Raw genomic sequence first — 18053 nt, forward strand, 5'->3', positions numbered from 1 at the left:
GGCAGTGGAGGAGGTGGGTGACAGGGAGGGAAATCAGATCTGTGTATACACAATGCTGCCAACAGTTCTGGATATAAATATATTTGTAAATAGTTTTGAATATTTAAACTACTTGAAGAGTCCTTGACTTAACTTTCCAGGCATTTGAACCGCCTCCAAAATGGAACCATAACTTGAAAATGAAGATAAACCTTCAGCTGCTATTTTGCCGCAGGCGCTCTAGCTGCCAGGTCTACTCTGAAAGCTGCTGGAGGAAAACATAGATTCGACCCATCCAGCCAGCGGCATGTCAGCTATTCAGGGTTACATGTTGTTTATCAGATAAGGTACACACACAATCAGGCCGCGGAAACTGACGCTGTCCAGACTGTAGCATGCGCACATACACACACATGCAAACTTACACATATGCTCACACGCATTTTCTCTTGAGCGCAGACATGCAAACCCATTTGACATACACACAGGTGCCTTGTCCTCCCACCGCCCAGTGCCAGAGGTCCAACTCAACACAGCTGACTTAAAATGAATTTCATCTTTTTCTCTTTTTCCACCCTCGCTCCATCTCTTTTTTTTTTTAATTGGTTATCGATTTCATCTGCACCCCTCCCCGCTCCCCACCGAGGCCAGGGGAGCGAGTCAAAGGGAACATGACGCAAATGCAGCCATGCAAATGCACTCCGCCGTACCATGTATGTACCTTACATATTCATCGCTGTATGCCGTCATGTGTATAGAATATCACAGGTGAAAAAAAACCCACCCCGAGTGTTTTAGTAACGCAATTCTGGTAATTCTCTGTTGAGACCGGGTGAGTTTCCGCCCTGGTGGCTCAGTGTTGGGGTTGCGGGTGCACAACTCTGTCAGGTACGATTACGGGAAGCCGGTTCCAGGAAAACCTGTGTGGCATTTCGGACATGATGTAAGCTTAAGGTTATGTCACCCACTGCTTTCTAAGAGTACAGGCACACACACACACTTTGTCACACTTTGTGCACACATTTCCTCCACTCATACACACTGACACAGCAAACTCCACACAGGCACACACACCGCCATGGCCTTGCTGACAGTTCCATGAGTTTGGCCATGGTCCAGGAAGCCCCATACCTCTAGTAGATGGTTTGTTTGTCTGACTACGCACAGACACGTGCACGCTCTCTCTCTCTCACACACACACACACACACAATCATGAACTTGTGCCTGACTGCCTGGCAGCTTTCAGGTATGCTGAGAGCTCCCTGCCACTACTGATCAGTCAGTAGCTGTGTTCTGCAGGTGGTCGAGGGAACCTGAGAACCTGGTTTAGTTCGCACAGGAGGACCAGGCACATTTATGCTAATTTCCACACAATGTGAGAAGAAGGAAAGGCGCCCTACCAATCATCACATAATGTGAGAACAACACTCACACAGCCTGATGGTTATTCAGTGTGAGGAACGGCTCCAGGACATCGACGTTAATGGCCGTCTCATAGTGTAAAGTTGCCTAGTGTTAAGTTATGCTGTGGTCATGCATGTTGTTATGGAGATGAGTTGTCCTCTGGCTGCGCTGGTGGTCTGCGGTTGAACTGTTGTCGTTTTTTCCGACTAGACGAGAAATTAAAGATTGGTTTGTCTGAAATGAGTAAAAGTCAAGGTTGCAAGTAATGCAGACACCATAAAAACTCACTCACTCATTGCTTTTGCAAGGCAGGGATTCCCCGAGTCTAGAAGGACTCAGTGAAGTATCAAAGCACTTGATGATTAGCAGACCACTGCAGTCGTTTAATACTTGATGAGTAACTGGGGGATACACCAGACTGAAGTAGTACCTGTTGTGCAATAACAAAGCCTTACAGTAACCCTGCTGCTGATGAGTAATAAGGGCTACAATGAGGGGGATACAATGGTGTAATTGCTATCTGTTTCTTTGGACCACAAGTTGAAGCGATGAGCAACTGAGTGATACAATAGTATGATATTCTCTAGTGTCTAGCTGATGAGTAAGCTAACTGGGGGATACGATAGCTTCCAGTAAAATGCTGGCTGATTTGTTGGAGCAAAGCCCTCGGCTTAAGTGAGGAGCGACCGTGGGATCCACTGGTAGAAAACGGTATCTTCTGTACAACAACAAAGCAATACATGTAGAAATCCTCTGGGATCTTGCTGATGAGTATTCGGGGTAAACAATAGCATCCAGTAACAGGCTTTCTGTTGTGTTGTAGACTGAAAGTAATGAGTAACTGTGGGATACAGAACAATTAAAAAGCAATACAATACGCATCTTACTGATTGAGTGACAAGGGGGCAGAACCTAACCATTATGTTTTTGAGGAACAATTTCAGTACAAATTCACTAGATAGAGGTCTCTGGGTGCATAATGTAACTGCATAAGGTAACCCAAAGGAATGCATAGGAGCACATGGGTTATGCAGTCCCTTACTTTGTGTCGTAAGTCCTAATGAAGGCACCAAGAAACATATGTGTATATGCCTGACTGCCTGACTGTGAAAGCAGCACTTTCCCTCACATTGCACTGGCTGAGGTGTTTGAACTTTCATCATGTTGCACACCAACAGTTTCCGACAAAGCCTTACAGGAGTACTGGCACTACCATGAAGCTAATGGGAATACAGCAGGCTGAAGTACAAAAAAAACATCAACTTTATAGTGTCAACCAGAGCATCTGGCGAGGCTGTCAGGAGAACAACAGAGGAGGTGGGGGGGGGATCTCACAACAGGAGTTAACAATACTTAACAGCGAGGTGGGATGCACTGAAGGCTTTTCTCTCCAAGCTCTCTGGGAACACTAGCCCGGCCAAAGAAAGAGAGCAACTAGCTGTGATCATTATGGTCTTTGTTTAATGGTTGTCAGCAAATACTAGTTGGCTGTATGGTAGGAAGGAAGGAAGGAAGGGAAGAAGGGTGAAGTAGTGGTGATCGTCCTTCCTGCTCAATAATCACACATGTGTTCTGTAAGTGGATGCTGGAATCCAGCCGGGGACACCTCCAGGATCACTCCAGCTTCTTCCTCTTTCATCCCATGTTGCCTTTTCTCATATGGATGAAAAACAAAACAAAAAAACGTCACCAGTCTTACACTATTGGCTATTGAGCAGAGGGAGTTGAGTTGTTCAGAAGCACTTTGACTCTAGTTGAGGGAGGGGAGAGAGTTTGTTTGATTAACCTGCACAGATTTTATGAGCTGTTCCAGGGATTTGCACCAGCAATCATCCATTCACAAGATCGCCTCTCCAAGCATTAGGCTACTACACCCACATTTAACACTTTTCTGTTTGTTGTATTTTGTTTTCATCCAGATGCTGTGCAGTGCAGCCGAGAGTATAGGGATGACCGTTTGTCCTCTATGGCATTGTCCATCATTCCTAATAGATTGCACACCAAATAGCAAAAGTACAGAAGAAAAGAAACAAAACTTTTTTTAGACACATTTTTTTTTTTAGATTATATGCAGCCTCTGACCTTCCAGGTACTTTTCATCTTCATCAGAGTCAAGCGTGCCAAGCAGCCTTGGTCCTCTTTGTCATTTTATCATGCGTGACTTTATATTAGAAAAGTATTGGGTTTTTTTAACCATGGTTGAAGGATACTAATTTCTATGTGACCCCACTATCCCAAAGAGGGATAGAGAGGGTATATAGAGAAAAAATAAAAATATTTTTAATAATAATAATAACATATTTTAGGGTAAAACATTTAAGTTGTATCCTGTTTCTTTCCCTCCAGGTGCCATGCAGCCTAGAGTACTGGGATGAGCTCCAGCAGGCCTTTATTCCCTACCGGGAGTTCAGCCTGTCAGAGAGCAGTGCCTGCCAGCTGCAGCTGCCCAGCCTCAGCCTCACCAACCAGCAGAAGGAACTGGTGGCCTCAGACCTCTGGAGGATAGTACTCAATAATAATGGAGAGGGAGGAGATGAGCAGAGGTGAGAGAGAGAGGTGTCTGACTTTGCATATGTGTGTATGTGTGTGTCTGGGATCATCCTGAATAATGCAGGAGAGAGCAGAAATCATAGACTGGGACTAAACAATTTCTGTGTTTCATCGTGGACTGTTGTGTGTGTTCTATGCTGTTTACGTGTGTGTACATGCGTGCTTATGTGCCAGGGCGTGTGTGTGCGTACACCTAGATATATGTGTGTGTGTGTGTGGACCTACAGTATGTGTGTCATCCAGTGTGAGGGAAAGCAGAGAGAGAGAGCGCACCCCAGCCGCTGAGCACAAAGAGCTAGCAGTGTGTCCCTCGCCCCACATCTGGTGTGCAGGAGCAGGGAGCGGGCTTGGAAGGCGTTCAGATTGGCCTAATGAGATTTCCCAGCACACCAAGTGCCTGTCAGGGCCCATCCGGATTCCTTCCTGCTTACCTTGAGTGTATCTAATCGGGGGGAAGCTCACGGGAACCAAGGAGAGTAAAAGCCCCCTTTGGGTTGGCTCATACGTTCCTGGGCCTGGCCTGGCCTGGGCTGGGCTGGGTTGGGTTGAGTTGGGACAGGACGGGTTGGACCGGGCCTGCCAAGCACTGTAACACCTCAAAGAGCATGTTTTTTACTCCCCTGCTCTCTCTACCCCTGCCTCCTCTCTTCTTCTCTCTCATGTCTCTCACCCGGCGTCCCCCTACTTCTCACTTGTTCTGCGCTTCACCCATTTTTCATTTCTCTCTTTGCCTTTCTCATTCCCTCTTACTCATTGTCAGTTGCTCTCTCTCTCTCTCTCTCTCTCGCTCTCTCTCTCTCTCTCTCTCTCTCTCTCTCTCTCTCTCTCACTTCCTCCCGGGGTTTAGGGAACTTTTAGTGGAAGAGAACTGCCAAGCCCACATTCTGTGTGGCTTAGCGAGCTCCAGAGGAGCAGAATGGGAGGAATAAGAAAACATGTAAGAGAAGAAACAGAAAAAAAACCTCTACAGTACCAGATCCAGTGTAAAGCAAAATATACATCTGCGTTTCATTATAATCATACTCCAAACACTACATTTCCTTTATGTTTAAATTATTTGTCCTTTTTGATCAAAATTGATTCCCCTTTCCTTACTCGCTCGTTTCATCTGCCTTACTTCAGTTTCCACCAGAAAAATAACTTGGCTGCCCTGCCAACTGGAAGTAATGAAAATTGTCAACATATGATGCTTATCTTTTTAAGGAGCGCTCTGCTGCACCAGCGTTTTTCAGGTCTTGAGCGTTTCCTGCTGGAGTTTTTATGGTGGATCATGGTAGCAGCAAATTACAGAGCAAATGGTCATTCACTTCAATTACCTTCCATTCACCGTCATCAACCATGACATGCAATTAATGTCCATGGAGAGGGTCTCCTGGAAACCGCAGCAGTAACAGTCTACCTAGACTCATAGCCCCGGATGGCGAGGAGGCCCTCTGCATGTTGTTGTCTCTGTTCATTCCTTTTTTCTCTTCAAAATTGTAGCATTTGTTTAACTGTAGATTTCTGACGAGGAATTCACAGTTTTGAAACACTGGACAGAAGACAAAAGCATTCAGCCACAAATATGAATCAGACTATTTTAATTAGCGAGTGGAATCTTTGTGGCTGTTATTCCACAGCTCTGCCTATACTCTTGATATTAGAAAACAAGCAAGGGGTGATAGAAAATCAATGACTGTTTGCTTTTTTTACCCTCAAGACTGTCAGAAGCCAAATCACGTTGGTCTATTACTCATTTTTGCTCCAGTATGTTTGCCATATGAAATATTGTGCTAGGGTGCTTCGGTTCTTATTCAAGTTTGTGTTTTTTTTGTTGCACTTTTATCATTCACAGTAAAGAATACAACTTCTTCATCTATAAATATTTATTTGTCTGCTGGATCTCCTCTCCTCCAGTTCGGATAGTGAGTCTGGTTCCCAGCTACCCTGCGATCAGCTGGTGTCTCCCACGGCGCTGGCAGCCTGCGCCCGTGTGGACTCCTGCTTCGCCCCCTGGTTCGTCCCCTCCCTGGGCGTCTCCCTGCAGCTCGCACAGATGGAGGTTCACCTCTGCCACCACCTAGAACAGCTGGGCACAGGTAGGAGACAGAATACACAGTCATAAAGTCATACTGCATGGGCAAAGGAAAGGATTCAACCCAAGGAGGAACTCTCCTCCAAGTAGCAGTTGAATGGTATTAACTGTTTTTTTAGGGGCTACAGTATCCTGGCTTGGAAGTAGGGGGGTGGGTGAGAGCGGGTATGTAATTTGGGTTATGAAGTGGGAACCATTACAGATTTTTTTCTTTAATTAGACCCACAGCACTTCTGCAAGGCTCAACAGTAGGTTCTGGCATCTCATAATCACTCCCCTCCACACCCACGCTCAGCAAATCATTACCCTGAAAGAAATTTGAATTGTCATTGTCATATCTTGGATCAAATATCCCTTACAGTGCAGTCTCATTTAAATACAAATGCTGTCTCTCACTCCTCCAGTTCCATCTCGACGTCTTCGGCCCTTCCTGCCAGACAGGAAGTTACCTCAGGAGCAGGAGTTCATGGTGGTTGGTGCTCAGGAGCCGCGGGTCTTCCTGCGCCAGTGGAGCAGCGGAATGCGCCTCTGTCAGGAGTTCAACTTTTCCACCCAACTGGACTGCAGGCTGCTGGAGTACCGAAACCTAACGCTCCTTCAGCTCCTGCAGCCTGTCATACTACAGGTGGGGTTATAGCTATGAGAGCTATTCATATCTCTACAAGGGCTGATATATTTATCCAAATATTTTTATTGGTAGATTCGCTGATCAGGAAGTGAAAATAAGTTCCCTCTTTCAACCAGATGTGTAACCAAATTTACAGTAATAACATTAGTCTTAATGTAACCTTCTGTTTTCCTATCTGTCCCAGGGCCAGGCTGCGGCCACCTGCTGCCCCCAGAGCACCGTGCTGGATGGGAATGTGTTTGTGGACCCGGTGTTCCTCAATATCAGCCAGTATGCCATCCACACCCTGGACACTGCCCTGCACAGCTGGCAACAGGTGAGAGAGGGGGTAGAGTCAGCAACATACATGCTTTTCATACTTTCTGATATAAAATGGGTGTCCTGTAAAGTTAAATGAGCCTGGGTTCATAGTGCTTGGCCACATGTAGGCTGAAGTTGTCCTTAGATGCGGTCCTGTTTTTCAATCTCCCCACTTACGGCTAATGTTAGGACTAGGAAAGCTGATCCTTTAAAGGAAAGCATACAAAGGCAACTTTTCCCTGGCTTGTAGAGAAGCATAGGCGGAAACATTACCAGTGGAGTTTGATTTGCATGGATGGGGCGTTGACGACTCTGAGAGCACACATTAACCTTTATGGGTTATAACCTTTAAAAAATGAGGGTATTACGGCACATTCTGAAGATATATGCAAGGAAAAGATACTATTGGAACTCAGTCAGACGTCATAAACTAGATATGTATTTTTAGCAGAAAAGGAACAGCAAAAGGTTGGCTTTTTAATATACCTTTAATATGTAGGGGAAATCGATAGGAATCTGATTGCTAGTCAGTATGGCATGACAATGCGCTATAATAGAAGTGTTGATTCAATCCCTTTACATCCCTTTAACACTTAGCATTTGAGGTAATATGGCCAGAGAGTGACTTGTTCAAACTTTTTCCCCCCACATCTTTCCTAAAATCTACATTTAACTAGTGGGATGCAGTCAGTAATTTCAGATTACAACAGAGTTGCCATGTTGTTTGATTGCCTTCATTTTACCCTTGGATATGGCTATTACATTAGGAGCAAGGGGGTTACAGTATGTAATTTAGTCTTTTAGAGTTCCAGGTTTTATGGTTTAATGGAGCTCATTGTTAGCTAGTACCTCAACATCCAATTTCTGGACTTTAGATTTTTTGTCCCTACACTTTGGCCAGTAAATCAGTCAACCTTGAAAGATTTATGGGCATTTACAGAATGTGCAGAAAGACAATCATTGTCCCTGATGGAGAATAAGCTAAACAAACACGCAACAACCTAGACATTTCACAAGCATGTTTTTGGTTCTGTGACAATAGAAATATAATTTGCAGGACGGACCTGCCCTTTGAGTTTAATGTACATTCAGCCTGAGAGGCCACAGTACGTCTTTTCTTGGGCTTCTAGTGCTATGGTCCTCGTCATCTCTCAGTTCTCAGCTCTCAGCACTGCCTCTGGTAGCCAGCATGTCTGTGTGTGAAGTGATGCCCATGAAAATATGGTAAAACTTGAGCGGTGACACCTGCCAAGACCTCATCTGGCCCTAGTCCCCCACCCACTACTCTTCTACTACACACACACACACACACATGCACACACCCTGGCCTGCCTGGCTCAGTGTGCCCTATCACAGCCCTGCTCAGCTCAGCTGTGGCTGTGGCTGTGCTGACTCATATACTGGCCTCTGGAGACTTGAGGTACTCTTATGATTTTACATGCACGCACACAGACACACTCTGCCAGGTGAGAGAAATAATAGACTGTGTTTTTCTAGGAACAGCTGTGGTGTTTTACCTGTGGAAAATAAAATTAAACGAGCTGTATAGAAAATCTACTAGGAATTACGAAATGATTGTACTGGCTAGTGGTTTAATACCTTTGTTTTCACTCAGTGGCATCATTGACTCATCAAAAGCTCTTAATAGACCGTGTTTGATGATGGGTCATATTTGACCCTTGGCTTCATCATTGCATCATTCAGCACAGTATAGCCAGTGAATGTTCCCTATTTCTGCTGGTTAAATTAGCCATAAATAAGACTTTAGAGCGTTGGTGGTGCTGTATTGAAAGGTCACATTCCAGCTTTACTGGAGTGTTTTGGACACGTCGGTATCCATGGCAGGTTTTACCCAACATGCCAAGCATGACTTGTTAGGTTATTGGTTGGTCGTAAGCTGTTAGGCCAGGCTTTTTCTGATACTGATTGGGTGATATGTTTGGCTTTTTGTATGCCATTGATTGCCCGATGGCAAGAGGCTCAAAGCAGAGGCATACAGTACACACGCACAAACACACACACACTCACACACACTATCCAGATACAGAATACCATTCTACACTCATACACAGAAACGGCTGTAAACACAGACATACTCAGAAACACAAAGCATGTTGGCAGCATTAACATATTCATCGGTATGGGCTTGATTCATAAAGTGATTGAGCCTGCCGAATTGTCTTGAGTTGGTGTAAACAGCAGCAGCCTTGTAACTAGTATAGAATCGTTTAACTACCTCCAGCATTCACCACTCAGAACAGGAGGGGAAAAACACACCATAATTATAAGGTGAATGAGCTGCATGTGGGTATGATAGTTCTGGAGCGAGGGGTAGAGAGGGAGGTCAAGTACGAAAAGCTGATCCATTAGGAAACGCTCTTGTTAAACATTTGGCTCACTTCAGAGGAAGTTGTGAACGCAGCGCCCACGGAACATTCCAGCGTTCTGTTTCACTGAAAGTAAACCTTGTACGTGGGGAGAAAACCTTGTATGGGTGCGATTAAGCACAAGCTGTCTGTGGTGGTGTGGTGCACTGCGGAGACAAATGTGAAGGCCTGCCCTGCTCATCTGAAATGTATCTTTGATCTGGTAGAGGCCTGGATTCTGCACACACACACACATATTCTACATACATGCAAAGACACACACACACACACACACGTATGTATGATCAAACCCCCACAAACACTTGAACTACATCTTTGGGGCGAGAAAAAAAAAATCCACTTGATCCTGATTGAAAACGTAATCAGGGGCAGTTGGAAACGTTAACAGGCTCTGTCCTTCCGCAACAGAAGGATGTGTCCTAACGTGTGTAATTGTTGCGGTGATTTTCATGTTTCCTGGTGTCAAGGCTGGCAGGCAGGCCTGTTGTGATGTGGCGCGCAGGGTCGGCATTGAACCGTGGAGAAGATTCCTCAACTACCGCAAAATGAAAGCCCCAGAACCCAGGCATGGTCATACCACACCACCACAACCAGAATGGCTGGAACAGTTCCAGACCCATTGCATTAGCTAGATAGGCACTTCCCAGGATATGATGGTCATTTCTGTTCGCACAGCTATAATACAGTCTAATATACAGTATTTGTCATGGTAACACATCAGCTGTAAATCTCATAAACCATACTTATTCTCATTTCGATGACAGCATCACCCAAACTTCTGTGGCGGTCATCGTAAGTATACTGATCCAAATGGTCGCCTAATAATGTTGACTTTAATATACTTTCTATCCATTCTAATACTGTGCCCATCCCCAAGCCAGCCTCCCACCTCCTCAGTCATCCACTCCTCCACTGCGGTGCTTTCCCTCAGCTCCAGTCTTAAATCAAATCCTTACTTCCAGTTCTGAAGCCAGGTAGATACTACAAGATTTTTCTCAAATTTAGCCACAATTACGCTGTCCCATACAAAACTGAAAGAAGATTGGGCTGAAAATCCCTAGTCATACTCTTTTCTCAAAGGCTTTCTCAGTTCGACCAGATGAAGAACATTTTATATGGAATGACAAATTAGGGTTTTTTTTTTTTTTTAAGTCCTTATCCTTGTACTTGACAGCCCCAAACGGTCCCAACCTCAGCCCCCCACCACTCTAACCTCAGGCCCCATGCCTCCATTTTCAATCGTCGGTCCCCAGCCCCAGCTTCAGTCTTTGCTCCCCCCAGCCCCTAACCCCGGGGAAGTGGCTTTAGTGGAAAGCCACACGAAAGCCCAGTAGTATTTACACACTCCGCGTTCTCACAGAACACTCGCAGGCCGTTACATGTGCAAGACAACAGGAATTTCCTCCTGTTTCTTCTGTTTCTTTTTTTCTCCCCTTTCTTACCATGTTTGAATGATTCCGCTACGCCCGGAAAGACAGTGATAAGGATAAGGAGATCATGTTCCTGGTCGTAGCAGATGTGTGGGCTATGGTCACGTATGGAGGAATATAGGTGTTTTTAGATCCGAATATTGTTTCATTATGTCCCTTTTACAGGTTTCTCTGTCGCCGCTACTACTCCTCCGTCACGCTATCCTGTTTCATGTGTATTTCTCTTGAGTGGGTGTCATTATTTACAGTCTGTATTCCAGACATTTTACTGTACCTTGTCATTTATATGTGCCACTCTGGGCTAGACTCTGTGAAAACTGAAGTAATGCAATCTGGGTGGATTAGGGAAGTGGATACTTTGATTCCTGGTAGTGCTGTGTCTGAAGGAGAAGCTGTCATCTTGTGCTTTTTAACAAGAAGGTTGCGTTTTCACTGTCTAAATATCTTTGTCTTAATATTTGCCCACATGAAGCCCTTGGGTAGACAGAGAGTGATTATGATTATTGGAGGAAGCTTTTCTGATGTCTGTATCATGTTACCTAATGAATCGGAGCTGAAAGGCGATACCATCAAAGACGGGGCTTAGCAATGGCATCTTAAAGATGGCAGCAGGAAGTTTGTAAATCGCAGTGTCACATTCGAAGGGGAGCACAGATAGTGTTCCGCTATAAAACTGGAAATGGATTTGAACCCGCAGTCGCAGCTGTCCAATCTATATGTCTCTCTCTCTCCTTCTCTTTCTCTCTCTCTCATCTATCATCAAGAGTTCTTTTAATGGTGTAAACTTTCCCATCCGTTTTCAATAGCATCAACAACCCCAGGACCCGGAACGTGCTTGGCAGTCAGACTCAGAGCTTTTACTGCCAGCCTCTTCTAACCATCAACCCTATTCCCCCCCCTGCTATTTAAAAGTATACAGCAGGCCGGGGTCCCTCTTTGTTGGGATAGCTGAGTAGTTATTGAGAAGCTGTTGGAACCACAGTCATGCGCGTCTAGAGGCGGGGAGGGGCGCGGAGGAGAGATCCCATCAGGGCCCAAGAGCCTTTGGAACGAGCTCAAGTGAAACACATACACACGCACTCTCGCACCCATGCACTCACTGTGTAACTCACATACATGTGCTGTTTTGAAATTGTGTTCTTGAATTTCTGATTGCGGGAGACTTGACACACACCCCTCGCCCTGTTAACCCAGTGTTTTCAATAGCAGGCCAGTGAGCTCTCCTCTCTTGCATGCAAGGTGACGTATGAGTGGACAGCATCCCTGTTCGCATGACTTGAGTTTTCTGTGAAGCTTTCTCACTGACCCGTTGCTGTAGGTGGGCCAAACTTCACCATATTGTTTTCTCCTTACAAACCGCAATATATTGATGACTCTTACTAACAGGAATGCCTACTTAGCCCAAGCTGCTTCAAGCGCCGAGAAAAACACACACAAACAGAGTTGCCATTTGAAACGCGCTGACATCTCCGAGCCCGTTTATTGCAGGGAGCGGGGAAAACATTCAGCTGCTTCAGGAAAGAGATGTGACTGTAATCGGAGCTGACGTGAAAAAGTCCAGGGTCCGCCGAGGAGAGAGGCCTCCTGGAGGTTTTGTGCGGGACCAGGGGGTAGATTTGGCCCCGCAGCCCGGTCCGAGCCGCTCCGGCCTGGATGGCTGTCAGGCTGTGATATGATTCACTCCCCTGTTGAGGCTGTGTTGCTCTCAGGGATGATGTCACTCATCTCGCCCTCCCACCGGCTGACAGCTGCCCACAAGGATCTGCACTTACTGGAGATCGCGCACACATACTAAGATTGACACATGCATATGCGCATGCACACACACAGTACACATATACTGTACATATACACATACACAGTAAACACACACCTGGAAGTGCTTGCCAGCTCTTTAACTCACAAGGTCTCTCTCTCTATTCCCCCACCCTCATCTCTCCTTACTCCTTCTCTCTATCCATCCCCCACCCCCCTTCCCCTCCCACACCACCCCGCTCTCTCTCTCTCTCAGAATGGGAACTCGGAGGCTGAGGAGCTGGTCTACAGCCACTACGTGATCTGCAACGACACCCACGAGACGCTGCGCTTCGGCCAGGTGGACACGGATGAGAACGTGCTGCTGGCCAGCCTCCACAGCCACCAGTACAGCTGGAGATCCCACAAGTCGCCTCAGGTAGCGCGCACACACACACACACACACACACACACACACACACACACACAGGTTGGGAAACAACTCATGGCCCTCAGCCCTGTGGTTGTGGTTAGAGTTGGAAGAGATACACACACACACACATACACACCATATGTTTACACAAGCTTACACATATACAGTATATGCATTAAGACCTGAACACATACTTATATGTACACACACAGACATGCACACACATAAACATACTGTATATAGTAGAGCATTAGCACACACATGCATGCAAACATAACATATATTGTGTATGCATGCACTTGTACACACACAAACACACTCTTTGAAACATACAACTCTCATTCAGACCTAGTTGCGCACGTATTGCATGCACACACACACACACACACAGATGTATAGATATAGAGAATAGCATTAACATACACATGCATACACATCCAGACCTGAACACAAATGCTGTGCCTACACACACACACAGAGATATACATACACACACATCAGAAACACATACACACCGTCATCAGCGTGCGGCCATTATCTGTATGTCTCTGTCAGCGCTCTCTGACATTGTCCTGACAGCATTGTTAAAGAAGATTGATTATATTTAACCCTTTGTGGTTTTGAGGTTGAGCGGAGGGTGGGCTGGCGATCTGCGGCATGTGTGTATGTGTGTGTGTGTGTGTTTGGTGCGCACATGTTTCAGGACCCCCATGTGTTCCACGGCGAGTGTGAGAAAGTCGAGCTTGAGAAAAGACATGGCCATAATTGCTCGCAGTAAGTCAGTAAGTCAAGTTGTATTAATCATCGACCACGGTTAATCTGTGCTCTTACCTCACTCTCGGACGCATACACACACACACATAAACACGCACTCACAAAGCAGCAATCTGGCATATCGGAGCAGCGAATACCACATCTCGCTTTACCAGTGAGTCAAAATGACCTCTGTGTTTTCAGGGATGTTTTGGAAGAAAAATTGTCCGAATGGGCCAGATGTCATCATCGATGAAGAATGTGATTCCAGGATGGTTCTGTCATGTGTTATTCCTTCATGTATTTGTGGTATATGAAATATGTGTTCTCAAGATGAACATGATTTGTGAAACTAGATAAATAAGAAATAGTGCGACTTTGCCAAAAAAGACTAAGCGTTTAAAACTTAGTGAGCTTGGTGATAAAATGCCTGCCAATGTGTCAGCCTCATAGCTAATTGTAGCACACATACCTAATTACATTTGAGGGTTATGAAAATAGTGAAACCGATAAGAGAAGGGCTTGTATTTCTGCAATGGTAACTCGGCCCTGCCCTTGTGTTTTTGTGTGTTTTTGTAGCTCTTAGGAATCAGTGTCCAGGCCGGGTTTTAAGTGTTCCTGCTGTTTGACTAAAGTCCCACAATGCCTAGGGGTGTCTAAAACAACTCTGTTCGTCATGAACCATCATTCTCCAGGCCTCTCCTCTCCCCCTAGGAATCTCCCCACATCCCATACTCACCTCACCTTCAACCTAAGCCCCTTTCAACCCCACCACCTTCCCTCAGCCCCAAACCTCTCACCCACTTGCCATCATCTGCCCTCGTCACCCATCCTGTCTCTTCTCCCCAAACCTCCCTTTCCTCCCACAATCCCACTGCCTACATTCCCTCATTTCCTCCACCACCTTCTCCTACATCCCGCTTTCATCTCCCCTCACAGCCTCAGACCTCTCTTAACATTTTCCGTTCTCATTTGTCCTCACTCTCCCACCCATGCCCCATGAATGTCTCCCCAAATCCCAAGCTCCACACCCCACATTCCCGGGCTGCTCCTCCCCTGCCCAACGTACATCTGTACACTTTTATCCCCAAAACTCCCCACCAACCAGTCCTGTCCTCATCTCCCTCATCTACCAGTACTCCTCTTTTCTTTCCATAGTCCCCTCCCTACACACACACACACACACACTCATCCCTCCCTACCTCATCCTTGGATACCCCTCCGACACCATCACCACCACCTCCTCAACCAGGATCTGGCCACGATGTTGGCAAAGCAGCCTAGAATGCAGTGGTTGTTTTTACGTGACAAACTCAATTCACATGATTTGATTTTTCCCTCTGATCTCTTTCCTTTAAGTTTGAATAACCATGCTCAACAACAATTCATCAAAGTGCTTCAAAACAATTATGTTCCCCACTGCTGGCCATATGAAAGATGAATCTCCACCATGTGATGATTTGTGTCTAATCCTCTTTTTATTGATTCTTGTCCTTGAGCCCCCTCCAGCCAGCAGACCCTAGTCCGTCTCCCAGATTTCAGCCTCACTTTCATGTTGCCTCAGCTCCAGTCAAATTAAATCTCAGCCTTGTTCCTGTCCACTCCTTCATACACTACTCCCTCACCACCTCCCTATTCTCCAGTGCAATAACTCCTCCAAGTATATCCGTAAACACTTTCAGCTCAGGTCCCACAGTACATGTAGTCACTCACTCTTGGGATATGCTAGTGCTATGTAAAGTACTGTGTCATGTACTGTAGGGACCCACCAGACACAGGCCTAAAAGCCATTTCAGGCCTCAGAGCCATAGTTTGAAAATCATTGCAGTACACTATTCCCTAGACATCAGTTTCGTCCAGTTCTCTCTTTCTCACCAATGCCTCGTCCCTCACCTCCATTAGCTCAATGAGCTCAGTAGACCTGGACTGTCTCTGGCCTCCGGACTGCGCCGGGGTCTGACTTGGACGTTTGTGCCTTTCTCTCAAGGCTCTCCAACAACAGCACAGAGCTCCCCAGACCTGTCCTTGTCCCTTTCTTTATCCCTCTAAGCACAGTCCCCTGCTCTGGTGCTCACGGCCCTGCTGGCTGAGCTCACTAGCGCTTGTCTGGCTTGTCCTGCCTCTGGCCTCCCTCTGCCTGTATCCTGCTCCGTCTTGGAGCCTGGCTGCAAGGCAACCTTTTCATCTCTGTTACACCCCAGTAAGTGCAGTCCCCTCATCAGGGTTCATGGCCTCGTCTTACCCCTGAAGCCCTGCTCTGCATCTGGCCTGGCCTGGACTGTTCCTTGGCCAACCTAGCCCCTTTACTCTGGTTTTGTCCAGTTCTAGTGTGTCCTCCAGTGCCTTGTCCTTGACCCCCACCAATTCACTCATTTCATTCATGGTCACATCGCTCAGTCAGTAGTGCTGGATTAGTTCTGTCCCCTCTCCTGTCTGCAGCCTGGCTCCCCCCTGCCTTTATTTTACCCTCCCAGCACCCTCAACACCCCACCCCACCCCACCCCTCCACACCCCCATTAGTACTGTCAATCTTTCTAGGGTTCATATGTCTTCCTCACCCTTTCCCTCTTCATTGTCGCCCCAGTGTCTAGGTGTTCCAACCTTGGCCCAACACTGTCCCCCACTTTACCCAACAGACACACACACACACACACACACACACACACACACACACACACACACTGAAGTACAACCTCCCCACCCATGTTGTTCATGGCCAATCTTGTCTTGTCTGGGAGGCCTGGGGCCTGTCTAGGAGGCAGGCCATCAGTCTGTCCTCATGGCTCTGGTATGGTGTGTGTGTCCCAGCTGACCAGTCCCCCAGGCAGATGCACACACACACACACACACACACACACACAAGCCAGAGTCACTAATATGCTGCTGTGATCTGTCCCCCTTTCTCTCTCCGGATCCCCTGAGCACTCACTGGACATGAGATCATCCTGAGTGGAGGGAGATGGGGAAAGAGAGCGAGATGGAGGGAGGGAGGAAAGAAGTAGGAATGAGGGCAGAATGGACATAGAAATAGGAGGGTTGGAGGGAGTGGACGAGAGGGGATAAGGGGACAAATACAGGGCAGGCTTACTTCAGAAAAGGGGAGGACAGGAAGAGAGGAAAGCAGGCGAGGGATGAGGGAATCTCTGAACACTTTAAGATTGGCTGAGGGAGCACTATAGTGACAACACAGCCAAAAATGTGTCTGCATCCCTATCTTTACCTCCCTTCTAATCTCTCTATTCTCATGGCACACAGGCAGCTCATTAAGGATCTGTAGATAAGGGGATTTGCCAACAATTATGGCCAACCGCGCTTTAGCGTCATACTTTAGATCTTTAGATCTCACTGTGCTATGGCCGTATAGGAGCGGTGAGGGAGAGTGGGGAGAGAGATAGAGAGAGAGAGAGAGAGAGAGAGACCATACCAGTTGAACAGGCCTGCTGTTGTTTCAGTTTGAGCTAAAGCAGGGAGGCATATGGGGGATCCTGACCAATCTCCTGTGTGTACGCATATGTGCGTGCGCGTGTGTGTGTGTGAAACGGAGAAGAGTGGTTAATATGTGTGACCGGTCTTACCGGTGTATGCGTCCCACCATGTTGACATACTTCAGAATATGTGTCACTTCTCTCAGAAGAGCGTACAAGCGGACTGTTTTTGCAGTGAAACGTGAACCTCGGCTCAGGTCGCCCTCCCTCTCTCTGGTCCTCTGTTTCTCTCTGTCTCTCTTCCTCTCTCTCTCTCTCCCCCTCTTTCTGCCGTCAATCATAACTGTAAGATGCATTAAAAGGGTCGATTGAGGCAGTCACGTTCTTAGAGCCCGCTCTCGTCTAAGCCACGTTCACATTCATATCCATATATACACACTCAGACCCACACATACACACCGTGGTACCAGGTTTCCTAAGGCCTGGACTCTGTCAGGCCTCCCAGTCTAGTCTCTGTCTTTAAAGCGCAGCATGCCATCACACTCCGGCATTTACCAGCCTGGGTGAAGGCTCCTCCGGGCCTTGCTGCCACACACACACACACACACACACACAAACACACACAATTTTGCATGCATATGCCATCATATTCTCTGACGTATACATTCATGCACAAACACAGAGATGTAAATGCATGTACAAACATACACTCTTTCTCTATAACTCTATCTCACACACACGCAAACACACTCACGGTCCCCACCCTGCTGTTTTTCAGGGCTCTGGCGTGTGGTGTGGTGTGGATGGTTGAAATATCTGGCTGCTCGGTACAGGATGCAGCCAGGCTGATGGAAATCCCTGTGGTTAGTGTGGTTAGGGGGGGAGAGGGGCGTAAAAAGCCCCCTGGATTTGGGAAGGACATTTTAAGTGCCTACAAGGAATATTCATAATATGA

At 46.7% G+C, this 18053-nt stretch overlaps 1 protein-coding gene across 1 annotated transcript in view; it reads left to right on the forward strand.

The window, feature by feature from the left end:
• LOC139641993 (intermembrane lipid transfer protein VPS13B) overlaps positions 1-18053 on the forward strand; it is a 333765-nt gene that overhangs the window by 266140 nt on the left and 49572 nt on the right. Inside the window, exons 41-45 of the mRNA XM_071516677.1 lie at positions 3731-3927; positions 5831-6012; positions 6413-6633; positions 6821-6952; positions 12765-12926. Of these exons, the coding sequence (XP_071372778.1) occupies positions 3731-3927; positions 5831-6012; positions 6413-6633; positions 6821-6952; positions 12765-12926 (894 nt within the window). The remainder of the gene's footprint in view (positions 1-3730; positions 3928-5830; positions 6013-6412; positions 6634-6820; positions 6953-12764; positions 12927-18053) is intronic.

The sequence above is a fragment of the Centroberyx affinis genome, unplaced genomic scaffold (assembly GCF_046629955.1).
Source record: "Centroberyx affinis isolate AG114_WGS23_722 - 3 ecotype Tasmania unplaced genomic scaffold, CSIRO-AGI_Caff_v1 ptg000423l_1, whole genome shotgun sequence".
In the NCBI taxonomy this organism is placed as follows: domain Eukaryota; kingdom Metazoa; phylum Chordata; class Actinopteri; order Beryciformes; family Berycidae; genus Centroberyx; species Centroberyx affinis.